The sequence below is a fragment of the Rhinoraja longicauda genome, chromosome 36 (assembly GCF_053455715.1).
Source record: "Rhinoraja longicauda isolate Sanriku21f chromosome 36, sRhiLon1.1, whole genome shotgun sequence".
NCBI classification, from domain to species: domain Eukaryota; kingdom Metazoa; phylum Chordata; class Chondrichthyes; order Rajiformes; family Arhynchobatidae; genus Rhinoraja; species Rhinoraja longicauda.
This window is the reverse complement of record NC_135988.1, coordinates 8165628-8191700: the sequence shown is the minus strand read 5'-3', so window position 1 is coordinate 8191700 and position 26073 is coordinate 8165628. Positions and strand designations below refer to the sequence as shown.

Below are 26073 nucleotides of genomic sequence, written 5' to 3'. Positions count from 1 at the left end.
GGAATTTGGTGGATGTAAGTTCTTCCACAGTTTTGGATGTTCAGCCATGATCATATTGAATGGCGGTGCTGGCTCGAAGGGCCGAATGGCCAACTCCAGCAACTGTTTTCTATGTTTCTATGTTCCTTCCCAGTGTAGATCAGTGGTGGGGGAATTGGGAAGTATTAATGGGCATGTGAGAGGGAATAGATGACAGTGAAATTAGTGAGGGGGGGGGGGAGATAGAATTCCTCTGACACCACCATAAGCGTGGCGGGCCGAATGGCATCTATCTAGCTTGTAAGGATGTGTGTGAAATGTAACTATCCAGGCACTCGGGCTCTGAGCCCAAATGCTGGTGCCCTGCCACGCTGTGTTTCAGTGCAGGTGGAGGTGTTCTGTGGAGACTGTTTCTTGGAATTACATCTCACGCCAATGTCTTGTGAGTTGGTGGAAACTCACCAACTTGCAGGAAACTGCAGTGTGTAGGTGAGAAATGTCAGGAAAAACTAATGACCACCCGGTAAGATTTGGATGACTAAAGCAAAGGGGCCTCCAGTATATCAGGCAGAGTTTCCACGGCATTTCTACCGTCGACTGGGGCTCGTGAAAGACTTTGCAATTTTTTCTGAGCCAAACACAGAGTGCCGGAGAAACTCAGCAGGTCACGCAACATCATTCTCCCTGGAAGGCAGCAGGTGGAAACTCCACACAGGCAGCACCTGAAGTCAGAATCAAGCCCGGGTCACTGGCGTTGAGTGCCAGTGGCTATGCCAGATGTGCCACTGTGCTGCCCAATGTGAACATCTGCAAGTTGCAGGAACCTGTACTTCTTGCACGTCTGAATCTAGCCAATCAAATTACTCAAACATTTTAAACACCTCAATAAGATTACTCCTCATTGTTTGTGGTTCTCTTTCCTTTTCTATATCTGCATCTTTCTCTCTTCTATCTCTCTCACTCCATCTCCTCTCCTCACTCCTCTCTTCACTCTTCGCAAGGGTAGGAAAGAAAAACTGGTCTAAATCGAAGGAAGACACAAAATGCTGGAGTAACTCAGCGGGTCAGGCAGCATCTCTGGAGAGAAGGAATGGGTGGAGACCTTCTCCCTGCGGAAGGGTCTCGACCCGAAACGTCACCCATTCCTTCTCTCCTGAGATGCTGCCTGACCCGCTGAGTAACTCCAGCATTTTGTGTCTACCTCCGGACACTGTAGGCCTAACGGAGGTTGTGTAGCTGGGACGGCCTCCATTGCAGGAGAGGGAGCACGTGGCCGCTGGCTGGGTGAGGTCATGTGGGGCGCGGGGCGGTGACGTCACCTTGTCCCGTGTTTGGTAATGAGGAAGTTGGCAACCCCTAGCTACCAGGCCCCGCACTAGCCTAATCCGGCCATGTCTCTACCCAACAGTCTTCACTTCCCCAATCAGCAGGGATCGCTGACCGACACGAACTCGGTGGGCCGAAGGGCCTATTTCCGCGCTGTATCTCTAAACTAAACTAAACAAGACACCAGGAGCCTCCTGTGCACGGCCCCCACACATGGCTCAGTTTATTTGTCTGCAGTTTAATTTCCCCTTTAAGTCAGCGTTTCAGCAAAGCTTCGCTAGGTGGCAGCAAAGACCACAACAAGGTTCCACACAGACTAAAGCACTGGGATACAATGGTGAATGGTGCAGAAATTGAAGCTGTTAACAGATCCAAGGGCTATGTTCAAAGTGGTTTAGTTTAGTTCATTATTGTCATGTATACCGAGGTACAGTGAAAAGGCTTTTTGTTGCATGCTATTCAGTCAGTGAGAAGGCTACACATGGTTGCAATCAAGCGGTCCACAGTGTACACATACAGGAGAAAGGGAATAACGTTTAGTGCAAGATAAAGGCCAGTGAAGTCCAGTTAAAGGCGAGTCCGAAGGTCTCCAATGAGGCAGATGGTAGGTCAGGCCCGCTTTCTAGTGGTGATAGGATGGTGGTGGAACCAAACGTTTTGACAACTGTTGGCTGGCAAAGTAGTACATCACAGTGGCACAGCGGTAGAGTTGCCGCCTTACAGCACAGTAAGGCGCCAGAGACCCGGCTTCGATCCTGACTACGTGTGCTGTCTGTACGGAGTTTGTACATTCCCCCTGTGGGTTTCATTTCCAAAGACGTGCAGGTTTGCAGGTTAATTGGCTTCTGTAAATTGTCGCTGGTGTGCAGGATAGAACTAGTGTGTAGATGATCGCTGGTTGGTACGGATTAGGTGGGCCAAAGGGCCTGTTTCCATTCTGTATCTCGAAACTGAATAAAGCAGGATCTGCGGTCATATTAGTTATCAAATATGGGAGAAACAAGAAACTGCAGATGCTGGAATGTTGAGCAAGACACAAAGTGCTGGAGGAACTCAGTTTAAGAATAAGGGGTAGGCCATTTAGAACTGAGATGAGGAAAAACGTTTTCAGTCAGAGAGTTGTGAATCTGTGGAATTCTCTGCCTCAGAAGGCAGTGGAGGCCAATTCTCTGAATGCATTCAAGAGAGAGCTAGATAGAGCTCTTAAGGATAGCGGAGTCAGGGGTTGTGGGGAGAAGGCAGGAACGGGGTACTGATTGAGAATGATCAGCCATGATCACATTGAATGGCGGTGCTGGCTCGAAGGGCCGAATGGCCTCCTCCTGCACCTATTGTTTGTGGTCTATTGTCTATTGTCTAACTCAGCCGTTCAAGCAGTATCTCTGGAGAAAAAGACGTTTCGGGTTGGAACCCTTCTTCAGACTGAAAGTAGAGGGGAGGGAACTGGAGGTGAGAAAAGGCCAGAGCAAAGCAGGGCTGACAACAGATGACCAAGGAAGGTTGGAGCCCACAATGGCCCATTGTTGGCTGGGGAAGAGGTGATAACAAAGGGATACAAGGATGCGAACAGTGAAACTAGTAGGATAACTAGGGTGGGGGAGGGGGTTTGATTAGTGGAGTAAACGATAAAGGTTTGAGATGAAAAGGAGACAAAAGAGTGTGAGATCAAGAGAGGAGACGAGGAGTGAAATGTAAAGCTGCAGGGAGGGATATGGGTGGAAGCGAACAGTGAAGGTTTGTAAATTCAAGCATTTTAATTCATCAAGAAGAAAAACATATGGAAGATAAACACTCAGTAACTCAGTAACTCAGCAGATCAGATGTGTCTGAAGAAGGGTCTCGACCAGAAACATCACCTATTCTATTTTTTCCAGAGATGCTGCCTGTCCCGCTGAGTTACTCCAGCTTTTTATGCATAGCTAAAGTTTAAACCTGCACCTGCAGTTCCTTCCTACACAAAACATACAGTGTTGTGATAGGAAATGGTTGATTTGGTGGAGGGATCCTGAACCAGGAAACATGGACTGAAGTTGATTGGGAAAATAACCAGAAGAGGCATATGACAAACCTTTATACATAGTGCACCTGTGCCTATGATATTGAAACAAGCACGATTTTCATTGTGCCTGGACCTCACCCTTATTGTGCGCATGATAATAAACTTGACTTGGGATCAGGAATGTACTTCCTGGTCTAATAATGGCAGACTTTAGACTTTGTACTTTAACAGGCCCTTCGAGTCGGCACCGACCAGCGGTCACACTGTACACTAGCACTATCCAGCACACTAGGGACAATTAACAATCTTTTTTACCGAAGCCAATTAACCTGCAGACCTCTACATCTTTGGAGTTTGGGAGGAAACCAGGGCACTGGGGGAAAACCCACACAGTCGGAGGGAGGGAGAATGCACAAACTACGTACAGACAGCAGCCGTAGTCCGGATGGAACCCGGGGTCTCTGGCGCTGTAAGGTAGCAACTCTACCCCTGTGCCATTGTGCCGCCCCCAGTAGTTGATCCAGAATCCATAGGGATATGTAGAGTAGTGGCTAGCCGGGTTTTTCTTACATAGAACCAGTACAGACTCAACAGCCTGAATGGCCTTTGGTGCTGTAACCAATCTGTTATGTGTAAGTGTCGCAGGTGGTACAGCTGGTAGAGCTGCTTGCTCACTGCGCCAGAGACCCAGGTTTGAAGCTGACTTCATGTGCTATCTGTGCGGAGTTTGTTCACTCTCCTCGTGACTGTGTGGGTTTCCTCCAGCTGCTCTAGTTCCCTCCCACATCCTAAAGACATGTGGTTTCGTAAGTTAGTTGGCCTTCTTTAATTAATGCTGATAACTATATTCTGCAGTCTGTATCTTCCCCTTTGCTCTATCTCTTTTGGTTGCGTTTGACGTGATTATGTTTATGTATAGTATATCTGAAGAAATAAAGAACTGCAGATGGTGGTTAATACACCAAGTGCTGGAGTAACTCAGTGGGTCAGGCGGCATCCCTGGAGAACAGCGATACTGTAAGTGACGTTTCGGGTCAAGACCCTTCTGCAGACGGATTGTAGTGGGGAGAGAAGGAAGCTGGAAAAGGGGAAAGGCAGGACTAAGCGTGGCAGGTAGTAAGGCAACATTAGAGAGAAGGGTGTTGATAGGCAGATGGTTGGAACAAAGGCCAGAGATAAGAAGGGAAGGTGTGAGACAGGTTTGAAGAGTTACGGTTTGTAAAGCCAGAGGGAGAAAAATGGAGAGGGGGGTGGGAGGTTTGGGGGGCAGGGGGGGGGGGAGTGTAGGGGAGATAAAAGTGGGAGTCCAGGTCGGGCATAGGGGAGGGAAGGATGAGGGGAGAGAAGGAGCGGGAAAATTGGGGGAGGAAGGTTTTTGGATCTGTTTGGATAACACACAAATCACAACTTTTCACTGTCCCTCGGTACGCATGACAATAATAATCCTAAACCTAAACCTTTCTTGTCGTACAGTTGCCGATTGTTTACCATGACTCCTCCTCTTGCAGATTGCAACAACACTGATAGTCCATGTTCCTTCATGCCATCGTAGACTTGCTTTGGTCTAATGAAAACTTGTTCCAAGCCACAGGAAGATGCATGGGCTTGCCCGTAACCTTCCCCTTGGGCCCCAGTGTTCCTTCCCTCGCCTGATGTTTGTGTAACTTGTAACCTCTGAAGAGATCAGTAGTTTAGTGTTAATTTAGTTTAGAGATACAGCGCGGAAACAGGCCCTTTTGGCCCACCGAGTCCGCACCGACCAGCGATCCCCGCACATTAACATCATCCTGCACATACGAGTGACAATTTACATTTATACCAAATCAATTGGCCTACAAACCTGCACATCTTTGGAGTGCGGGAGGAAACCGAAGATCTCGGAGAAAATCCCTTGCGGTCATGGGGAGAACGTGCAAACTCCGTGCAGACAGAGGCCGTAGTCAGGATCGAACCCGGGCCTCTGGCGCTGTAAAGCAGCAACTCTACCGCTGCGTCAACATGACTCCCGATTAATTCCCCACTTCAATGGGAAGCGTGACTCCCGCTCGATACGTCAGTCTGCCTTGCACCCCATGTCTTCGTAGCGCAATTGTGCGGCCTGCTGTACTCACACTTCCTTGTTCTCAGCGATCCTTGCTGAGCTAAGCAGCGGTACGATTGCAGCACTTGCAAGCACTTTTTAAATCATAGCCGGCTGGCGAAAGATCAGGATGACTCAGACCTTGTGTTAATAGCTCCTTCGACATTTATTAGATCGTCACAGGAACAGACTATCATTATCCTTGTCAATCCAGCTTTATGTGGATCCATCAACATCAGCACCTGACATCGTCAGAGTTTGTTCGAACTCCTCCCATCGAGCAGACGAGACAAGGCCTTCTACGCCCGCACCTCCAGGCTCAGGAACAGCTTCATCCCCAGGGCCATAGCTGCTATGAACCGGTCCTGCTGGGCCGGATGGTCACATCGCACAGTGATCCGGCACAGATCTACTTGCACTTTATTCTGTTTTAAAACTGTTACAATTTGTTTCATTGGGTTGTTGTTTAAATTAATACTGACTAGCTAATGAAATTATTGCATCGTATGGGAGGCGCATTCCCAATCTCGTTGTACCCCTGTACAACGACAATAAAGATATATTGTATTGTATTGTATTGTTTTGTATTGTATTGTATTGTATTGATGGGAAAATAAGTGGGAGAGTGGCTTTTCAATCAAGGAGTGAGGGCAGATAAAACTGGAGTAGAATCAGGCCATTCAGCCCTTTAGTTTAGTTTAGTTTAGTTTAGTTTAGATTAGTTTAGTTTAGTTTTGTTTATTGTCACGTGTACTGAGGTTAGGGTTGCCAACTTCCTCACTCCCAAATAAGGGACAACGGGTGACGTCACCGCCCCGCGCCCCACGTGACCCTCACCCAACCAGCGGACACGTGCTCCCGCTGGGTGAGGTCACGTGGGGCGCGGGGTGGTGATGTCACCCTTTGTCCCTTATTTGGGAGTGAGAAAGTTGGCAACCCTACTAATACGGGACATGGGCGGTCCCGTACGGGACAAACTAATTTAGCCCAAAATATGGGATGTCCCGGCAACCCTAACTGAGGTAGATAGTGGTTCAGGATGGCTCTCGAGCTGTGGTAGGATGCTTTACCACTCAACAAAACCATAGCCGACATCCCACCCCTGCTCCCCCTTTCCCATAAGTATCATTGGCCCCTCAGTGTGGGATGTTTATATTTTCCTCCACGTTTATATTTTTCTGCACGTTTATATGTTCCTACGTGTACAGAGAGCAGTGCTGAACTACTACCTAGCTCTTTGGTGACCCTCGGACTATCCTTGATTAGACTTTGCTGGCTTTACCGTGCACTGATCATTATTCACTTATCATGTATCTATATACTGTAAATGGATCAATTGAAATCATGTATTGTCTTTCTGTTGACTGTTACCACGCAACAAAAGCTTTTCACTGTATCTCGGTACACGTACCAATAAATGAAACTAAAATAAACTCAATTAAACTAAACTAAACTAAACTAAACTAAACTAAACTAAACTAAACTAAACTAAACTAAACTAAACTAAACTAAACTAAACTAAACTAAACTCAACTTAACTCAACTCAAGTAAACTAAACTCAACTCAACTCAACTCAACTCAACTCAACTCAAGTAAACTCAACTCAACTCAACTCAACTCAACTCAACTCAACTCTACTAAACTAAACTAAACTAAACTAAACTCAACTCATCTCAACTTAACTCAACTCAACTCAACTCAACTATACTAAACTAAACTAAACTTAACCAGTCAGCGGAAAGACCAAGAATGCTTACAAAGTGAAGCACTCTTGTGTCTTGTTCAATCTGTAATCATCATCAGAAGACAGAACTAGCTCAGGGATTTTTTCTGAGATCTATAAATGTGTTTTGCTTTACATGAGTGACGTGGCTTGTGGTTTTTGGCTTCCATCCGCCTCAGTAGCTCGCTGGCCTGGTCCATGTGTGACGGGCATTGTGAGAATGAATCACCTCACGCACTGAATCTCAGCAGAAAGTGCGACAGACAGTGGCAAGCAGGGTGGCAGGAGTACATGGGAGGAGAACGAAGCTCTATGCTCTTTCACCTGGCTGCATCAAAACTGTTAAATGATCATGTGCCTCAAACGTTATGGGCCTCAACCCCATTCTTCTGCCCTCTCCTCAAACGTTAACTCTCTTTCTCTCTGCATAGGCGCTGCCTGACCTAATGAGTATCCTCAACATTTGAGGATATGTTGAGGATATGTGTGGCACGGTGGCGCAGTGGTAGAGTTGCTGCCTTACAGCTCTTGTTGTGCCAGAGACCCGGGTTCGATCCCGACTACGGGTGCTGTCTGTACGGAGTTTGTACGTTCTCCCCGTGACCTGCGTGGGTTTTCTCCGGGTGCTCCGGTTTCCTCCCACACTCCAAAGACGTACAGGTTTGTAGGTTAATTGGCTTGGGTTTGTATACTTGGTATAAGTGTCCCTAGTATGCGTACGCATGTGTTAATGTGCGGGGATCGCTGGTCGATGCGGACTCAGTGGGCTGAAGGGCCTGTTTCCACGCTGTATCTCTAAACTAAACTACACTAAACTAAACTACACTAAACTAAACTACACTAAACTAAACTAAACTAAACTACACTACACTAAACTAAACTAAACTAAACTAAATTTTCTGCCTTCATCATTCATTATTTATTCAGGATTTAAGCAACTGTCAATTTGTGACATGATTTCCGATTTTCTCATAACTGCTGTGAGAATTGAAAATGTCTGAATCATATCCTGTAAATTGCTATCATTGATATATCAATTCCACTTTTATACTTTGCATGTTGTGGTTCCAATGTTCAGAAGCCATGAAGTCATAGAGTTATGGGAAGAGGCATTTCACACGCGACCTTTGTTCTGTGTCGTGTCTCCGTTCCCGTTGCGGCCTACCACCGGCCATGCACCTGGGACCACCTGGGGCTCTGGTTCGCAGAGCCCACGGCCCGGACTCACCACCTGCGGCGCTGGCTGCCTGCGGATGCTGCGGGAACGGCTGCGATTCGTCTCCGGAGGCTCCGGCGCGGGCCGCGTGGACGTCGGAAGCCCGCAGGCCCCTGGATGGGGGCCGACATCGGGAGCTCCGGCAGCGGCAGAGGCAGCGTGTTCGCCCGCCCCGGATCGCGGCGCTTGGGTCGGCCCGCCGCGGACCTTTCACCGTCCGGCGCGGCCTGAAATAGGCCGCGGGATTTTTCACCGCCCAGCGGGGGCTTCAATGTCGGGAGCCCCGACCGCCCCAACGTGGCAAGTTCAACAGCCTGACCGCGGGAGAAGACGGCAGGGAAGAGAAAAAGACATTCTGGCCTTTCATCACAGTGAGGAGGGACTGGAGGAGACTCACTGTGATGGATGTTTCTTTTTGTTTGGTGTTAGTTTATGATTGTATGTGTTATTGCATTTTTATTGATTAATCTTATTGGTCTTATTGTTCAACTGCGGGTAATGTTTCATTTCACTACACATTTATGTGTATGTAACAAATAAACGACTATTGACTATTGACTAGTCATGGAGCCATGCGACATGGAAGCAGGCCCATTGGTCCAACTCATCATTGCCAACCAAGATGCCCATCTAAGCTAGTCAATTTTCCCTTTATCCTTCTACACCTTTTTTTCCCATTTATCTGCCCCTGTGTCTTTTATATGTTGAAACAAAGAACTGCAGATGCTAGTTAATACACAAAATGATACAAAGTGCTGAAGTAACTCAGCAGGTCAGGCAGCATCTCTGGAGAAGATGAATAAGTTACCTTTCGGGTCGTGACTGTTCTTCTGACTCAGGGTCTGAAGAAGTTCCTTGACCCGAAATGTCACCTATCTGCTTTCTCCAGCAACGTTTCCTGACCTGCTGAGTTACTTCAGCACTTTGTGTCCTTTTGTGTCTTTTAAATATTGTTACAGCTGCCTCAATTACTTCTTCTGGCTGCATGTTCTGTGAAAATATTGCCCCTCGGGTTACTATTAAATCTTTCCCTTCTCACATTAAACTTCTGTCCTCTGGTTTCTTGATTTCCCCTTATGTATCATAAGGGGGGCTGCACAGTGGCACAACGTTAGAGTTGCTGCCTTACAGCGCCAGAGGCTTGGGTTCGACCTTGACAATGGGTGCTGTCTGTACAGAGTTAGGACATTTTCCCTGTGACCGCGTGGGTTTTCTCCGGGTGCTCCGGTTTCCTCCCACACTCCAAAATCGTACAGGTTTGTCGGTCAATGGGCTTCTGTAAATAGTCCCTGGTGTGTTGGATAGAGCTAGTGTACTGGGTGATCGCCGGTCGATGTGGACTCGGTGGGCCGAAGGGCCTGTTTCCAGCTGTATCTCTAAAGTCTAAAAAGCTTAAAGATAAACATACAGGTTTGTAGGTTAATTGACTTCTGTAAATTGTAAATTGTCCCTTGTGTGTTGGATAGAGCTGGTGGACAGGGTGATCGTCGGACTTGATGGGCCGAAGGACCTGTTTCCGCACTGCATCTCTAAAGTCTAAAAAGTCTAAAGATAAACTAAGGGGCCTGTCCCACTTAGGCCTTTTTTTAGGCAACTGCCGGCGACTGTCATAGTCATTGCAGTTCGCCGAAAAACGGGCGACTGGACCCCACCTACGACAATGTCTACGACAAGCTACAACAACCTACCACCCAGTCGACGTCAAGCTACGGCAAGCTACCGACAACCGGCGGCCCAATCGTCGTGGCTTAGGACGCCCACCTACGACCGCACCTACGACAACCTACGGCCAAACAGGCGACAACCTACGACAACCAAAGTCAACCTACGTCTACCCGCGACAAGCTACGACAAGCTACGACCATGTTAGACAATAGACAATAGACAATAGGTGCAGGAGTAGGCCATTTGGCCATTCGAGCCAGCACCGCCATTCAATGCGATCATGGCTGATCATTCTCAATCAGTACCCCGTTCCTACCTCCTCCCCATACCCCCTGACTCCGCTATCCTTAAGAGCTCTATCCAGCTCTCTCTTGATTGCATTCAGAGAATTGGCCTCCACTGCCTTCTGAGGCAGAGAATTCCACAGATTCACAACTCTCTGACTGAAAAAGTTTTTCCTCATCTCAGTTCTAAATGGCCTACCCCTTATTCTTAAACTGTGGCCCCTTGTTCTGGACTCCCCCAACATTGGGAACATGTTTCCTGCCTCTAACGTGTCCAACCCCTTAATAATCTGATACGTTTCAATAAGATCCGCTCTCATCCTTCTAAATTCCAGTTGGCGAAGGGCCTGTTTCCAGCTGTATCTCTAAAGTCTAAAAAGTTTAAAGATAAACATACAGGTTTGTAGGTTAATTGACTTCTGTAAATTGTAAATTGTCCCTTGTGTGTTGGATAGAGTTGGTGGACAGGGTGATCGCTGGTCGACTCGGACTCGATGGGCCGAAGGACCTGTTTCCGCACTGCATCTCTAAAGTCTATAAAGTCAATTCACGTCAGTTTGGCCTCCGGTTTTGACGCCGGTACCTGTCGCCGGTTGACGTAGGTAGTCGCCAATGGAATTCACCAAAGTCAGCACCGGCGACAACCTACGACAGCGCCCCCGTCAGGAGACGTCAAGCTACGATCACTGGCATCAAACCAACAGTCGCAGTAAATGTTTAAACATTTCAAAATCCAGCGGCGACCAGAAAAACGCTACGACTCTTTGGAGCCGACTCACGACCGTACAGGCTACATCCGTGTGGAGACAGCCTAGTCACCTGTAGTCGCCTAAAATATCGCCTAAGTGGGACAGGGGTTTAAGGCAGAAGGCTGTCAGGACTGGGAATATTGATTGGAGAAAGTTCTAGAAGGAGAATCTCTCATGGTGTACAAACAAGGAAATGCATGAATATTTGAATGAGGTAAATTAAGACAGGCAGGAAGCTAGCACCAGGCCTGTAGGGCTGAATGGCCTTTGTCTGACGCATTGCTTCCGAAGAATGGAGCAGGTTAAGCAGACATGATATGACAGAGGAGATCAGATAAGGAAGGCATTGAGGGGGCCACTGTTATTTGTTGTTCCACCTGTGTGAGCCTGTTCTCTCTGGAATCCTTCCTTCGATTAACTCGCTGCCCTCATGCAGTGAGTGGAGATGGGTTCTGGCGGGATTTGCACCGACTGATCTGCTTAAGATTAGAGACCAGAGGAGAGACTATCCATACGCGGCAGGCTTGCGTGCTTTGCCAGTGGAATGTGTAAGGTTGCCCTGAAGCAGGATTCAGTAAACCTCACGTTCAACCCGATCGAGTTTACTTTTGAATTTGTGGAATAGGATGAGGGGAAAGTCTGGCAGACGTGTGTGTTTGCCCAATAGACAATAGACAATAAACAATAGGTGCAGGAGGAGGCCATTTGGCCCTTCGAGCCAGCACCGCCATTCAATGTGATCATGGCTGATCGTTCTCAATCAGTACCCCGTTCCTGCCTTCTCCCCATACCCTCTGACTCCGCTATCCTTAAGAGCTCTATCTAGCTCTCTCTTGAATGCATTCAGAGAATTGGCCTCCACTGCCTTCCGAGGCAGTGAATTCCACAGATTCACAACTCTGGAAGGTATTTATTCACAAAATGCTGGAATGCTGCCTGACCTACTGAGTTACTCCAGCATTTTGTGAATAAATGCCTTTGATTTGTAACAGCATCTGCAGTTATTTTCTTATATTAATTCACAACTCTGGAGATGGGAGAGGATGAAACATGCCTTGCAACATCCATGCTCCTGTCAACCTGGCTCAGTGGGTTTAACACTCTGATATACAAGTAATGTGCCAGCAAAGTCAGGAGAGTCATGGTGGGAATATTATATTAATGTTCCCAGACCCATCTGCAATCTAATTTTTGCCCGTCCAGTCCACTCCGCCATTCAATCATGGCTGATTTCTGCCTCCTTATCCCATTTTCCTGCCTTCTCCCCGTAACCCTTGACACCCGTTCTAATCAAGAATTTGTCCATCTCTGCCTTAAATATATCCACTGACTTGATCATATTCAGTTGTATGGCACCAGCCACCAGATGCTGAGATATTGTCTCGACCCGAAACGTCACCCGTTCCTTCTGTCCAGAGATGCTGCCCGACCCGCTGAGTTACTCCAGCATTTTGTGTCTACAGTTTCAACCAGCATCTGCAGTTCCTTCCTACACACAAGGTCCGTGTGGGAATGGGAAGGGGAGTTAAAGTGTTTTGCAACCATGAGATCATGTAGGTTTAGGCGGACTGAGGGGAGGTGCTCAGCGAAACGATCGTCGGGCCTGCGCTTGGTCACGTCTGTGATTTATTTAGATACCAGCAGAAGACATAGTTACATCCCCATTGTTTCTGGCCAGGCCAGACCAGATCAGAACCTCACCAGAGATAGCAAGTGCTGAACGCGATCAGTTTGAGGGGGGTGTAAGAATGCAGATGCTGGTACAAATCGAAGGTATTTATTTCACAAAATGCTGGAGTAACTCAGCAGGTCAGGCAGCATCTCAGGAGAGGAGGAATGCGTGACGTTTCGGGTCGAGACCCTTCTTCAGACTTCTTCAGGTCGAGGGGAGTGGTGAGTCTTTGTTGCCACTCGGCCATCCACAGTATGTTGTGGGGACCAGAGGATGAGGGACATTAGTGGAAGTTAAAAAGGAAGTTTTCTAAATGAAGAGCTTCAATCTACTGCCTTAAGCCAGGACATTGTTTAGGGTCTCGACCCGAAATGTCACCCATTCCTTCTCTCCCGAGATGCTGCCTGACCTGCTGAGTTACTCCAGCATTTTGTGAATAAATCATTGTTTATAAAGGCTTGCGCTCGTTCAGTTTTTGTGACTTTACTCCTTTCAGTGTTGCTCAGAAAGTAAGGTTTCCATGTGAGGCGTCTGTGAGAGAGAATTCTGCTCATTGGCTCAATCACCACCATCCTCTGATGAAATTCTTCCTCGTGCAAGTTGTTACAAAGACACTGAATGAGGAAGTAAGTCTGAATTGCGAACATTCTGGTTGATCAGGCAGCAGCCGCCAGCACAGGTGAAGTGTCAGCAAACATGGTTGATGCCCGATCTCTCCTGTGTTCTCTTCTCTTCTGCTCCATCCTGCCAGAGCCTGGTAAGTCTGTGCTCTCCATTGCTAAACCATGTACCTTTACTCAACCAGAATTATGTGCAATCAGTTCTTTGAGAATATTTACTGTGAGCCATGAATTTATCCTCCTTTCTTCCTACTTCCTAGTTTAGTTTAGTTTAGTTCAGAGATACAGCATGGAAACAGGCCCTGCGACCCACCGAGTCCGCGCCGAATAACGATTCCAGCACACTGGCATTACCCTACACACCCCGGGGACAGTTTACAATTTCACCTCGCCAATTAGCCTACAAACCTGCACGTCTTTGGAGTGTGGGAGGAAACTGGAGCGCCCGGAGAAAACCCACGCGGTCACGGGGAGAACGTACAAACTCCGTACAGACAGCACCTGTAGTCAGGATCAAACCCAGGTCTCTGGTGCTATGAGGCAGCAACTCTACTGCTGCACCACCGTGCCGCCCTTCAAATACCTTTATTCCTAACTATATAGAAAGAGGACATTTGTCCCGTCAGGGAAAAGGGAAACGCGAGATATAGGAGATGATGTCGAGAGATAAAGAACAACGAATGAAAGATATGCAAAAACATAATGGCGATAAAGGAAACAGGCCATTGTAAGCTGTTTTATGGGGTGGGAATGAGAAGCTGGTGCAACTTGGGTGGGGGAGGGGTAGAGAGAGAGAGAGAATGCCGGGGTTACTTAGTGTTAGCGAAATCGATATCATGCCACTAGGCCGCAAGCTGCCCAAGCGAAATATGAGATGCTGTTCCTCCAATTTGTGTTTAACCTCACTCTGACAATGGAGGAGACCGAGGACAGAGAGATCTGTGTGAATGGGAAGAGGACAGAAAGATCAGTGTGGGAATGGATAGTCCGAGGGTCACCAATGAGGTAGATAGTACCTGCAGCTTCTAACTGTAGCTGTAACTAGTTTAAATAAAGTCTGAATATGTTCTGAACTGCATGGACTTGGGGGCATTGCTTTTGTCTTTTTGCATTATTCTTGTTTGTGTGATTGTTTTAAAGTGTGTGTATGTATGTATATGTATGTGTGTATCTATATATATATATATATACCGATGAGCCAAAACATTATGACCACTGACAGGTGAAGTGAATAACATTGATTATCTTGTTACAATGGCACCTGTCAAGGGGTGGGATATCTTAGGCAGCAGGTGAACAGTCAGTTCTTGAGGTTGATATGTTGGATGCAGGAGAAATGGGCAGGAGTAAAGACCTGAGCGACTTTGACAAGGGCCAAATTGTTATGGCCAGTCGACTGGGTCAGAGCATCTCTGAAACAGCAAGGCTTGTGGGGTGCTCCCGGTCAGCAGTGGTGAGTACCGACCGACAGTGGTCCGAGGAGGGACAAACCACAAACCGGCGACAGACTGGGTGTTGGGCACCCAAGGCTCATTGATGCACGAGGGCAACGAAGGCTATCCCGTCTAGTCCGAACCGACAGAAGGTCTACTGTGGCACAAGTCACAGAAAATGTTAATGGTGGTCACGGGAGGAATGTGTCACAATACACAGTGCATCGCATCCTGCTGCCCTCAGCATATTAGGCAGGTGGCCATAATGTTTTGGCTCATCAGGTCATAATGTTTTGGCTCATTAGTGTATATATACACACACATGTGCGTGTGTGTGCATGTGTTTAAATACTGTATATACACGCACACTGAACTTTTCTTTCTATGCTTTTCCACTTTTGCATCCTGCACACTTGGGGGCAATTTGCATGAGGCAATTAATTTATAAACATGCGTGTCTTTGGAATGTGGGAGGAAACCGGAACACCCAGTGGAAACCCATGGAGTCACAGGGAGAACATATAAACTTTACACAGAGAGCACCTTAGCCAGGATCGAACCCGGGTGTCTGGTGCTGTGAGGCGGCAGTGGCACCCTTGTGCTACTGTGCCACCCCTAATTAAATGTTGGTTCAGCCTTCGAAGGCCCACACCTCTTGAATGAATACTTCAATCTCAAACACATCCGGGTTAGAACGGAGATGAGGAAGAACTTTTTCAGTCAGAGAGTGGTGAAGGTGTGGAATTCTCTGCCTCAGAAGGCAGTGGAGGCCAGTTCGTTGGATGCTTTCAAGAGAGAGCTGGATAGAGCTCTTAAGGATAGCGGAGTGAGGGGGTATGGGGAGAAGGCAGGAACGGGGTACTGATTGAGAGTGATCAGCCATGATCGCATTGAATGGCGGTGCTGGCTCGAAGGGCTGAATGGCCTACTCCTGCACCTATTGTCTATTGTCTATTGAAGGGCCCTGATCCGAAACGCCACCCATTCCTTTTCTCCAGGAATGCTGTCTGACCTGCTGAGTTGCTCCAGCTTCTTGTGCCTATCTTCTGGTAGTTAGCTAAACTGGTTCATGTAAATGGCCCCAAGTCTCGGTGGGCAATAGGAAAATTGGAGGGGCGAGCTGTTTATCGGTACGTGAGAGAGAATTGGTTACATAGAAATAAGTGGGCAATATAATTGATGGCAATGTTCTCAGATTTGCTGAGACTAAACAAGGAGACCAGTTTCCTGAACCCATTTCCTTCCCTATTTGTAACAGTCTTGGGCTAAGGCCCAGAAAACAGTTGCAATTTTTCAAGAAGTTCGAGTCATAGATTCATCCAGCAGAGAAACAGGCCTTTCAGCCCACATGGTCCATGCTAACCATTAAGCACTCATGTATTGTACCATTAATCAGCACTTGGCCTGTACTCTTCTCTGCCTTCGTCACTTAAGTGCTTGTCCAGAGATGTGAGAACATCCTTTAAGATATTTCTTGCTCTGTCTGGACATTTCTTGTCTTTTTGAGTTTCGGTTTAGAACATTGTTTCACGCTGGTGCAGCGGTAGAGTTGCTGCCTTACAGCGCCAGAGGCCCTGATTCGATCCTGACCACGGGTGCTGTCCGCACAGAGCTTGTACCTTCTCCCCGTGACCACATGGGTTTTAGTCCGGGTGCTCCGGTTTCCTCCCACACTCCAAAGACATACAGGTTGGTGGGTTAATTGGCTTCGGTAAATTTGCACATTATCCCTAGTGTGTGTAGTATAGTACTCATGTACAGGGTGATCGCTGGTCGAAGGCCCCGTTTCCACGCTCTATCTCTAAACTAAAGTCCAAATTCTAAAGAGGAATACAGGGCGTTAAACATTAAAACATTAAACATAGAACAGTACAACAGACAGACAGGCCTTTCAGTCCACAATGTTTGTGCCAAACATGATGTCAAGACAAACTCTTATCTGCCTGCACATAATGTATATCCTTCCATTCCTTGTGTATACCGTCTTGCTCAGCATTTCACCTTAATGAGTGTGTTCAACTGCAGTGAAAGTGGAAAATGCCTGAAGTACTCCGTGGGTCAGGCAGCATCTGCGAAAGACTTTAGACTTTAGAGATACAGCACGGAACCAGGCCCTTCGGCCCGCCAAGTCTGTGCCAACCACCAAATACCCAGTACACAATTGATTAGATTTATTTTTTTTAGATTTAGAGATACATCGCGGAAACAGGCCCTTCGACCCATCGAGTCCGCGCCGCCCAGCGATCCCCGCACATTAACACCATCCTAAACACACTAGGGACAATTTTACACATTTACCCAGTCAATTAACCTACATACCTGTACGTCTTTGGAGTGTGGGAGGAAACCGAAGATCTCGGAGAAAACCCACGCATGTCACGGGGAGAATGTACAAACTCCGTACAGACGGCGCCCGTAGTCAGGATCGAACCTGAGTCTCCGGCGCTGCATTCGCTGTAAGGCAGCAACTCTACCCCTGCGCCACCGTGCCGCCCTTACCCTGTACACGATTTCCAGAAGCCAATTAATTTACAAACCCGCATGTCTTTGGAGTGTGGGAGGAAACCGGAGCACCTGGAGAAGGGGCTTGGACCCAAATCGGTACTCCTGTTTCTCTCTCCACAGATGCCACCTGACCCACTGAGGGTTTCCACCAATTTTCTGTCTGAGTTAATTTTCGACCTCTTGAGTTTTTAAAACAAATTTCATTTACTATCTAACTGCAAGCATCATTTTGCAATTTTCTGCACCATCCTGTAGTGCGTCAGTTTTGCAAAGCGGTATAACTGAGCCTATAAACCCCAGCAGCCGATATTGTTGAACAAGGCGTGGTATAATTAAAAGATTCGTGGATGACCTTCGTGTCCAGAACATACCAGGGACTTGTGCCAATAGCCATGCAACCTGCTGTTGTATGACAGACCCCGATTGTAAGCTTAGTTTACCTTAGAGATAGTGTAGAAACAGGCCCATCGGCCCATCGAGCCTGTGCTGGCCACCAATTAGTTCCACCTTACACACGAGGGGCAATTTACGGAAGACAATGAACCTGCAAACCCGCACACCTTTGAAATGTGGGAGGAGACCAGAGGAAACCCACACAGTCACAGGGAGAACATGCAAACTCCGCACAGATGGCACCCGTAGTCAGGATCGAACCCGGATCTCTGGCGCTGTAAGGCAGCAACTCTACTGCTGCGCCACTGTGCGGCAGTGAAGAAAAGTTTTTTTCTGAATCTGAAATGTTATTGTTTTCCCTGGAGCAGAGAGGGGACTTGAATGAGGTATATGAAATGATGAGGGACATAGATAGGGGTAGACTGCAGGAAACGTACCCCCATATCTGTAGGCAGACGTTAGTTTAAATTGGCATCATGTTTGGCACAGACATTGTTCTTAAGTGATAGGAGCAGTATTAGGCCATTCGGCCCATCAAGTCTACTCCACCATTCAATCACGTCCGATCTATCTTTCGCTCTCAACCCCATTCTCCTGCCTTCTCCCCATAACCCCTGACACCTGTACTAACCAAGAATCTGTCAATCTGCGCCTTAAAAATATCCATTGACTTGGCCTCCACAGCCGTCTGTGGCAATGAATTCCATGGATTCACCACCCTCTGAGTAAAGAAATTCCTCCTCATCATCCTTTTATTCTGGTCCTGGACTCCGCCACTGGTGGAAACATCCTCTCCACATCCACTTGTTATACTCCTGTGTAACCTCACCAAAGTTGCAAAGGCGCTGGATGTTATCAGAGTTTTTACACAGTTGGGCAACTTTGAAAGTCTCTTTTTTTTGGCTTTTTTTTAAACAATACAAGCTTAGGGATGTGGATTGATTGCTTCAGTGTCGTAGTAGTTGTCTGGAACACTCGTTTAGCAATAAAACCACAACTGTGCTCTGACCATCTGATAACAGAATGAAGCATTGGTAGGGCTTGCCTTAGGGCTGTGGGTTCTGTGCATCTGTGATGTGGCTGGTGCACTTCCACCCCGGAAGGCTGGGTTTGTGGCTCCAGATGTATGTGTTTGCTGGATTATGAGAATCCTCCCCATCTCCTTTCCAATGGGCCGAAAAGCCTGCTCCAATGCTGTGCTCGAACCAGTGGGACCATATTCGAGGACGAAGATTTCGGGTAAGGGAGAGGAGATTTTAGAGAGGACTAGACCAAGTGGACCCGTTGGGCCCAAACCTCTCCTGCATTGGTGCAGCACCCTTCCCCCCCCCCCCCCACTCTCCCTCCCCCTCCCCCCCGCTCCCCCCTCCCTCCTCTCTCACCTCCCTCCCTCCCTCCACCCCCTCCCCTCCCTCCATCCCCCTTGCCCTCCCCCCCACTCCATCCCCCTCAACCCCCCTTATCCCCCAACCCCCCACCCCCTCCCACCCCCCCTTCCGCCTCCCCTCCTCCCCACTCCATCCCCCTCAACCCCCCTTATCCCCCAACCCCCCACCCCCTCCCACCCCCCCTTCCGCCTCCCCTCCTCCCCACTCCATCCCCCTCAACCCAGCTTATCCTCCCCTCCCTCCTCCCCCCTCCCTCCATCCTCCCCCCCCTCCCTCCCTGGGAGCCAGATTTAAACTTTAAAATGTGAATAACTTAAAATATATAAGACCGATTTCAATAAAACTACTTGCATTATCAATAAGGTGATGACGCTGAGTAAGGTGGGCCTAAAATTGTCGCGCTATCGTGTACCGTTTTGGCTAAAGTTCAGTCACAAACAAGATATCAAAGGAGAGTTTTAGTCTATAGATTAGCGGGTGACCTGTTCACCCAGAGAGTGGCGAGTACTTACAATACATGGCCTGGGAGGGTGGTGGAAGCGGTCACTGACTGCATTCAAGTACCTAAGGAAACACCTGTATCACCCAGGCATTGAAAGCCATGGACCAAGTGCTGGAAGATAGACAATAGACAATAGGTGCAGGAGGAGGCCATTCGGCCCTTCGAGCCAGCACCGCCATTCAATGTGATCATGGCTGATCATTCTCAATCAGTACCCCGTTCCTGCCTTCTCCCCATACCCCCTGACTCCGCTATCCTTAAGAGCTCTATCCAGCTCTCTCTTGAATGCATTCAGAGAATTGGCCCCCACTGCCTTCTGAGGCAGAGAATTCCACAGATTCACAACTGTCTGACTGAAAACGTTTTTCCTCATCTCAGTTCTAAATGGCCTACCCCTTATTCTTAAACTGTGGCCCCTGGTTCTGGACTCCCCCAACATTGGGAACATGTTTCCTGCCTCTAACGTGTCCAACCCCTTAATAATCTTATGCGTTTCGATAAGATCTCCTCTCATCCTTCTAAATTCCAGTGTATACAAGCCTAGTCGCTCCAGCCTTTCAACATATGGAACTAATATGGATGAGTGTTAATTAATTAATTAATTAACTAATATAGATAGTAGTTGGCGCAGATGTGATGGTCTGAAGTGCCTGTTTCCGTGCTGCACAGCTCTATCAGAGAATGCTGGGAATAATCGGCAGGTGTGGCAGCATCTGCACAGACAGAAACATTAAAAGGAAAATTCACATCAACGACTTTGCATCATTTGTTTTCCGATTATTTGGGTTTTTTAAAATTTAATTTCAGAACTCTGCACTTCTCCCTTGCGCAGAAACCAAATTACTCACCCACTACCAACTTCCTTCACCTGCTGAAAATAACCTCACATTGAACAACTTCTTCGTTAACACCTCTCACTTCCTCTAAGTCAAGGCTGTGACTCTGGGAACCCATGTTGGTCCAAGCTCTGCCTGTTTCCATCTGGGTTAGGTAGATCAATACTTGATCCAGTCCTTCTCAACGCCTCCCTTGATTTGTATATGGACTTTATTGGTTGCCCCCTTCCTGCTCTCACTCAGAATTCAGTTTCATCATCTTTGCTCCCAGTTTAGTTTAGTTTAATTTAGTTTAGTTTAGTTTAGTGATACAGCCCGGAAACAGGCCCTTCGGCCTACCGAGCCTGCGTAGACCAGTGATGCCCACACATTGACACTATCCTACACACACCAGGGACAATTTACACTTATACCAAGCCAATTAACCTGCAAACGGGGAGAAAGTACAAACTCCGTACAGACAGCACCCATACCTGGGTCTCCGGCGCTGTAAATGCTGTAAGGCCGCAACTCTACCACTCTACCACCCCTCTGATTCATTCCTTTCTTGATATCCTAATCTCTACCTCAAGAGTTGGGCTAGTATCTCAGACCATAGACTCCCAGACCTACCTTGGTCGCACCTCCCACCTGCTCCTGTAGCTTAGTTTAGATGAGCTTAGGTTAGTTTAATTTCGTTTAGAGATACAACGCGGAAACAGGCCCTACGGCCCAGTGAGTCGGCACCGACCAGCGATCCCCGCACACTAACACTAGCTATCCTTCGCACACTAGGGACAATTATACCAATTAACCTACAAACCTGTACGTCTTTTGAATGTGGGTGGAAACTGGAGATCCCAGAGAAAGCCCACGCAGGTCCCGGGGAGAACGTATGAACTCCATACAGACAGCACCCCCTAGTCAGGGCCGGGTCTCTGGCTCTGTAAGGTGGCAACTCCACCTCTATGCCACCGTGTTGCCACCGAGCATTTAATGCAGTGCTCCTTCTCCTCGTATCCCCGAAATTGAGATAGCATAGAACTGGTGTGAACAGGTGATCGATGGTTGGCATGGGCTCGGAGGGCCGAAGGGCCTGTTTCCACACGGCATCTCTAAACTAAACTCAGTTGGCCAAGGGATTATTGAAGTTCTAGTCTCCAGACTGGTCCGGCGCGACAGCTATTCTTGTCCCTACCGTCGGGCATTTTGGTTCCAGGGTGGTGCCTAATCCATATCTGCTGTTTGTTTGCAGTGACCTCGACCGCAAGGCTACCCGGAGTTCAGAATTACCAGGTGGTGAAACCACGCAAACTCCACGCCAAGCAGAAACGAGAGGCCGAGGTACGGTGCAAAACCCAGTGACTTCTCAATGCACGGATCCTTCACACATGGGGTGCTTGAACAGGGGTCCCAGGGTAACAATGACGGGCAGAGAGTAATGGGCGGCATGCCAGCGCATGGGCGGTAGAACTACTGCCTCACAGCACCATAGACCCGGGTTCGATCCCGACCACGGGCGCTGTCTGTACGGAGTTTGTACGTTCTCCCCGTGACCTGCGTGGGTTTTTCTGAGATCTTCGGTTTCCTCCCACACTCGAAAGACGTACAGGCTTGAAAGTTAACTGGCTTGGTATAAATGTAAATTGTCCCCAGTGTGTGTCAGTGTGAGGGGAACGCAGGTCGGTGCGGACACGGTGGGCCCTAGTGCCTGCTTCCGCACTGTATCTCCAACCGAAACTAAACTAAAACAATACTTAACCAAGTCCTTATTATCAACGTGAAATCTGAATGAGAACGTTCCGCAGATAACAATAAATGTGGATACTATTAAGGCCCTCTCCTTTGTACCCAGTGCATCTAGGGTAGCACAGTGGCACAGCTGGTAGAGCCGCTGTCTCACAGCGCCCGGTATACAGGTTCGATCCTGACCTCAGGTGCTGTCTGTGTGGAGTTTATACATTCTCACTGAGATCTTGTGGGTTTCCTCCGGGTGCTCCGGTTTCATTCCAAAGATGCGCGGGTTTGTAGGCTAATTGGTCTCTGTAAATTGTCCCTCGTGTGTAGGGAGTGGATGTGAAAGTGGGATAACATAGAACGAGTGTGAACAGGTGATAAATGGTCAGTGTGGTCTCAGTGTGGGCTGAAAAGCCTGTTTCCATGCGATATCTCTAAACATCCTTCAAATAAATATGAATATGCTCTGTGTTATATTAAAAGCATTAAAAACTTTTTAAAACATTGATGTATAGGAAAATAACAGCAGATGCTGGTTCAAATTGATGGTAGACACAAAATGCTGGAGTAACTCAGCGGGTCAGGCAGCATCTCAGGAGAGAAGGAATGGGTGACATTTCTGGTCGAGACCCTTCTTCAGACTGAAACATTGAAATGCCTGAAAAAAAATGGCATTAGCAAATAAACCTAGTTAATTTAGTTTAGAGATACAGCGCGGAATCAGGCCCTTCGGCCAACGATTCCCGCACACTAATACTATCCCACACACCCAGGGGACAATTTTACAATTTAAACCTACAAACCTATACGTCTTTGGGCGTGGGAGAAAACCAGAGCACCCGGAGAAAACCCACGCAGGTCACAGGGAGAACGTACAAACTCCATACAGACAGCACCCATAGTCAGGATCAAATCCGCAACTCTGACATTGTAAGACAGTAACTCTACCGCTGCACCACCATATTGCCCTTAATGTAACTACTTCTATCAAAACTTACAAGCAGTCATTGGTAATGAAATCATAAGGTGTAACTTTGTAAACAGGAAAGCGTCTGTATTAGAACAGCACAGAGTGGGGAACCAGGAGACAATGATTGTTTCCTCAGTGTGCATGTGGGCATAGATGTATTTGTTAGGAAACAAATTGAGATTGGATCTGCGACTAACTTTGTAGATCTGCGGATAGCAAATCAGCAGATAGCGAGACAATAATAGACAATAGACAATAGGTGCAGGAGGAGGCCATTCGGCCCTTTGAGCCAGCATCGCCATTCAATGTGATCATGGCTGATCATTCTCAATCAGTACCCCGTTCCTGCCTTCTCCCCATACCCCCTGACTCCGCCATTAACCTAGTAAACCTACGCTGCACGCCCTCAATAGCAAGAATATCCTTCCTCAAATTTGGAGACCAAAACTGCACACAGTACTCCAGGTGTGGTCTCACTAGGGCCCTGTACAACTGCAGAAGGACCTCTTTGCTCCTATACTTAACTCCTCTTGTTATGAAGGCCAACATTCCATTGGCTTTCTTCACTGCCTGCTGTACCTGCATGCTTCCTTTCAGTGACTGATGCACTAGGACACCCAGATCTCGTTGTACGTCCCCTGTTCCTAACTTGACACCATTCAGATAATACTCTGCCTTCCTATTCTTACCACCAAAGTGGATAACCTCACACTTATCCACATTAAACTGCATCTGCCATGCATCCGCCCACTCACACAACCTGTCCAAATCACCCTGCAACCTCATAGCATCTTCCTCACAGTTCACACTACCACCTAGCTTTGTATCATCTGCATGAGAGAGATTTTTTTAAAGAGAGAAGTAATAATGAAGGAGGTCTCTAATGGGACAGGAATATAGTGTGGTTTTGGTTAATAACTAGAAAAATCAGGCAGAAAACCGATAGCTGATAGTCTGACTTTGAGTGAGATGAGACATGCCGATTGAGTCATTATATATATTTAAAGGATTCAAAATTCATTTTCCAGTTTGCTTTATCTGAGACCTTTTCTGTTGCAGGGTGTTTATCCATCGGTTGTCCAGTATGAAGTACCTGTAGAAGGCAAGGAGCTGGTCATACATCTCGAGAAGAATGAGTAAGTGGCCTTGAGTTGTTCCTGTCTATTGGCATGAAAACCCTGAGAGGGTTGGTGTCTTCTACCATGTTTCCCTGGGGTTGGGTTTCTCCTGACAGTGCGCCCTGTGCTTCGAACCAAGTATCTCAAAGATTCCTGAGAAATCAGGGACGTCTATCAGAGAGGGACCAACATCCACATGGGTGATTAGGCCTCCAAAGTGTAGGCAGCTTCAGGGAAGGGTTGCAGGTCAAAGGGTAAAACCAGAGGGTCAAGAGGGCCCTACTCTTCATGCTAATCAATGCAATGTTCATCCTTCTCATAAAAGGACATAAAGTGCTGGAGTAACTCAAAGGGTCAGGTAACATGTCTGGAGAACAAGGGTAGGTGACATTCGGGTCGAGTCCCTTCCTCAAGCTAAGAGTCTGAAGAGGGGTCTCAACCCAAAATGTCACCCATCTGTGTTTTCCAGAGATGCTGCCTGACCAGCTGAGTTACTCCTGCACTTTGTGTCTTTTTGTGTAAACCTGCATCTGCAGTTCCTTGTTTCTACCTCCTTCTCACTCCGACTTCACGAGGAACTGCAGACCATCCTCCTTCTGCCCACCCCAGAAAGCCAACACCAAAATACCTGGAGACTTTGACAAGCAGACGCTGAGAGTCCTCTTCCCCCTCAATGGAGTGAACAGGGCAAGGGAGAGAGTCTCAGGAGAAGAGGTCAACTGGGGAGGACAGAACAGTAATGATCCAAGTTACTACAAAATCACTAGGCCTGCCAGCTTCCCCTTGTCCAGCCAACCCCATCACTCACCAGACTATTGCCCATGGTCAAGCCTTCAGTCACCAGGTCATTCCCCAGGTGGAGGCCTGGGGCAGGTCATAAGATCATAAGATCATAAGATCATGTGATGTGAATAGAATTAGGCCATTCGGCCTATCATGTCTACTCCGCCATTCAGTCATGGCTGATCTATCTCTCCCTCCAAACCTCATTCTCCTGCCTTCGCCCCATAACCTCCGACACCCTTACTAATCAAGAATCTATCTATCTGCCTTAAATATATCCACTGACTTGGCCTCCACAGCCTTCCGTGGCAAAGAATTCCACCACCCGCTGACTAAAGAAATTCCTCCTCATCTCCTTCCAAAAAGAACGTCCTTTAATTCCGAGGCTATGACCTCGAGTCCTAGACTCTCCCACCAGTGGAAACATCCTCTCCACATCCACTCTATCCAAGCCTTTCACTATTCGGTACGTTTCAATGAGGTTCCCCCCTCATTCTTCTCAACTCCATCGAATGTAGGCCCAGTGCCATCAAACGCTTATCATAGGTCGACCTACTCATTCCTGGGATCATTCTTGTAAACCTCCTCTGGAGCTTCTCCAGGTAAATGGTCTCCTTCCTTCCTGGAGCTCTGTGACCAGCGATATCTTTCCAGTTTGGGGCCAGGGTGAGGGATCTCTCTCCAGACTGACTCGCCCAATCATTTTTGAATTCGAGGGACAGATCTGCCGCTGCATAAAAGGACACAATTTGCTGGAGTAACTCAGCAGGCCAGGCAGCTCTGGAGAACATGGACAGGTGAAGGGTTCTAAGGGGAGTAAGAGGTGACCATGGCTGACAAGGGAAGTCGAGGACAGTATAGAAATAAAAGGGAAGATGTATAACATAGCAAAGGTGAGCGGGAAGCCAGAGGATTGGGCAACTTTTAAAGATCAATAGAAGGTAACTAAAAAGGCAATACGGGGAGAAAAGATGAAGTGCGAAGGTAAGCTAGCCAAGACTATAAAGGAGGATAGTAAAAGCTTCTTTAGGTATGTGAAGAGGAAAAAAATAGTTAAGACAAATGTGGGTCCCTTGAAGACAGAAACAGGTGAATTTATTATGGGGAACAAGGAA

At 47.7% G+C, this 26073-nt stretch overlaps 1 protein-coding gene across 1 annotated transcript in view; it reads left to right on the top strand.

Annotated features, from left to right (window-relative positions):
- The first annotated feature begins 13346 nt into the window (after window positions 1-13346).
- The window catches only part of LOC144610289 (zinc metalloproteinase-disintegrin-like MTP8), a 64703-nt gene continuing 51976 nt past the window's right edge, over window positions 13347-26073 (top strand). The window contains exons 1-3 of the mRNA XM_078428879.1: window positions 13347-13451; window positions 21606-21694; window positions 24117-24193. Of these exons, the coding sequence (XP_078285005.1) occupies window positions 13391-13451; window positions 21606-21694; window positions 24117-24193 (227 nt within the window). The 5' untranslated portion in view covers window positions 13347-13390. The remainder of the gene's footprint in view (window positions 13452-21605; window positions 21695-24116; window positions 24194-26073) is intronic.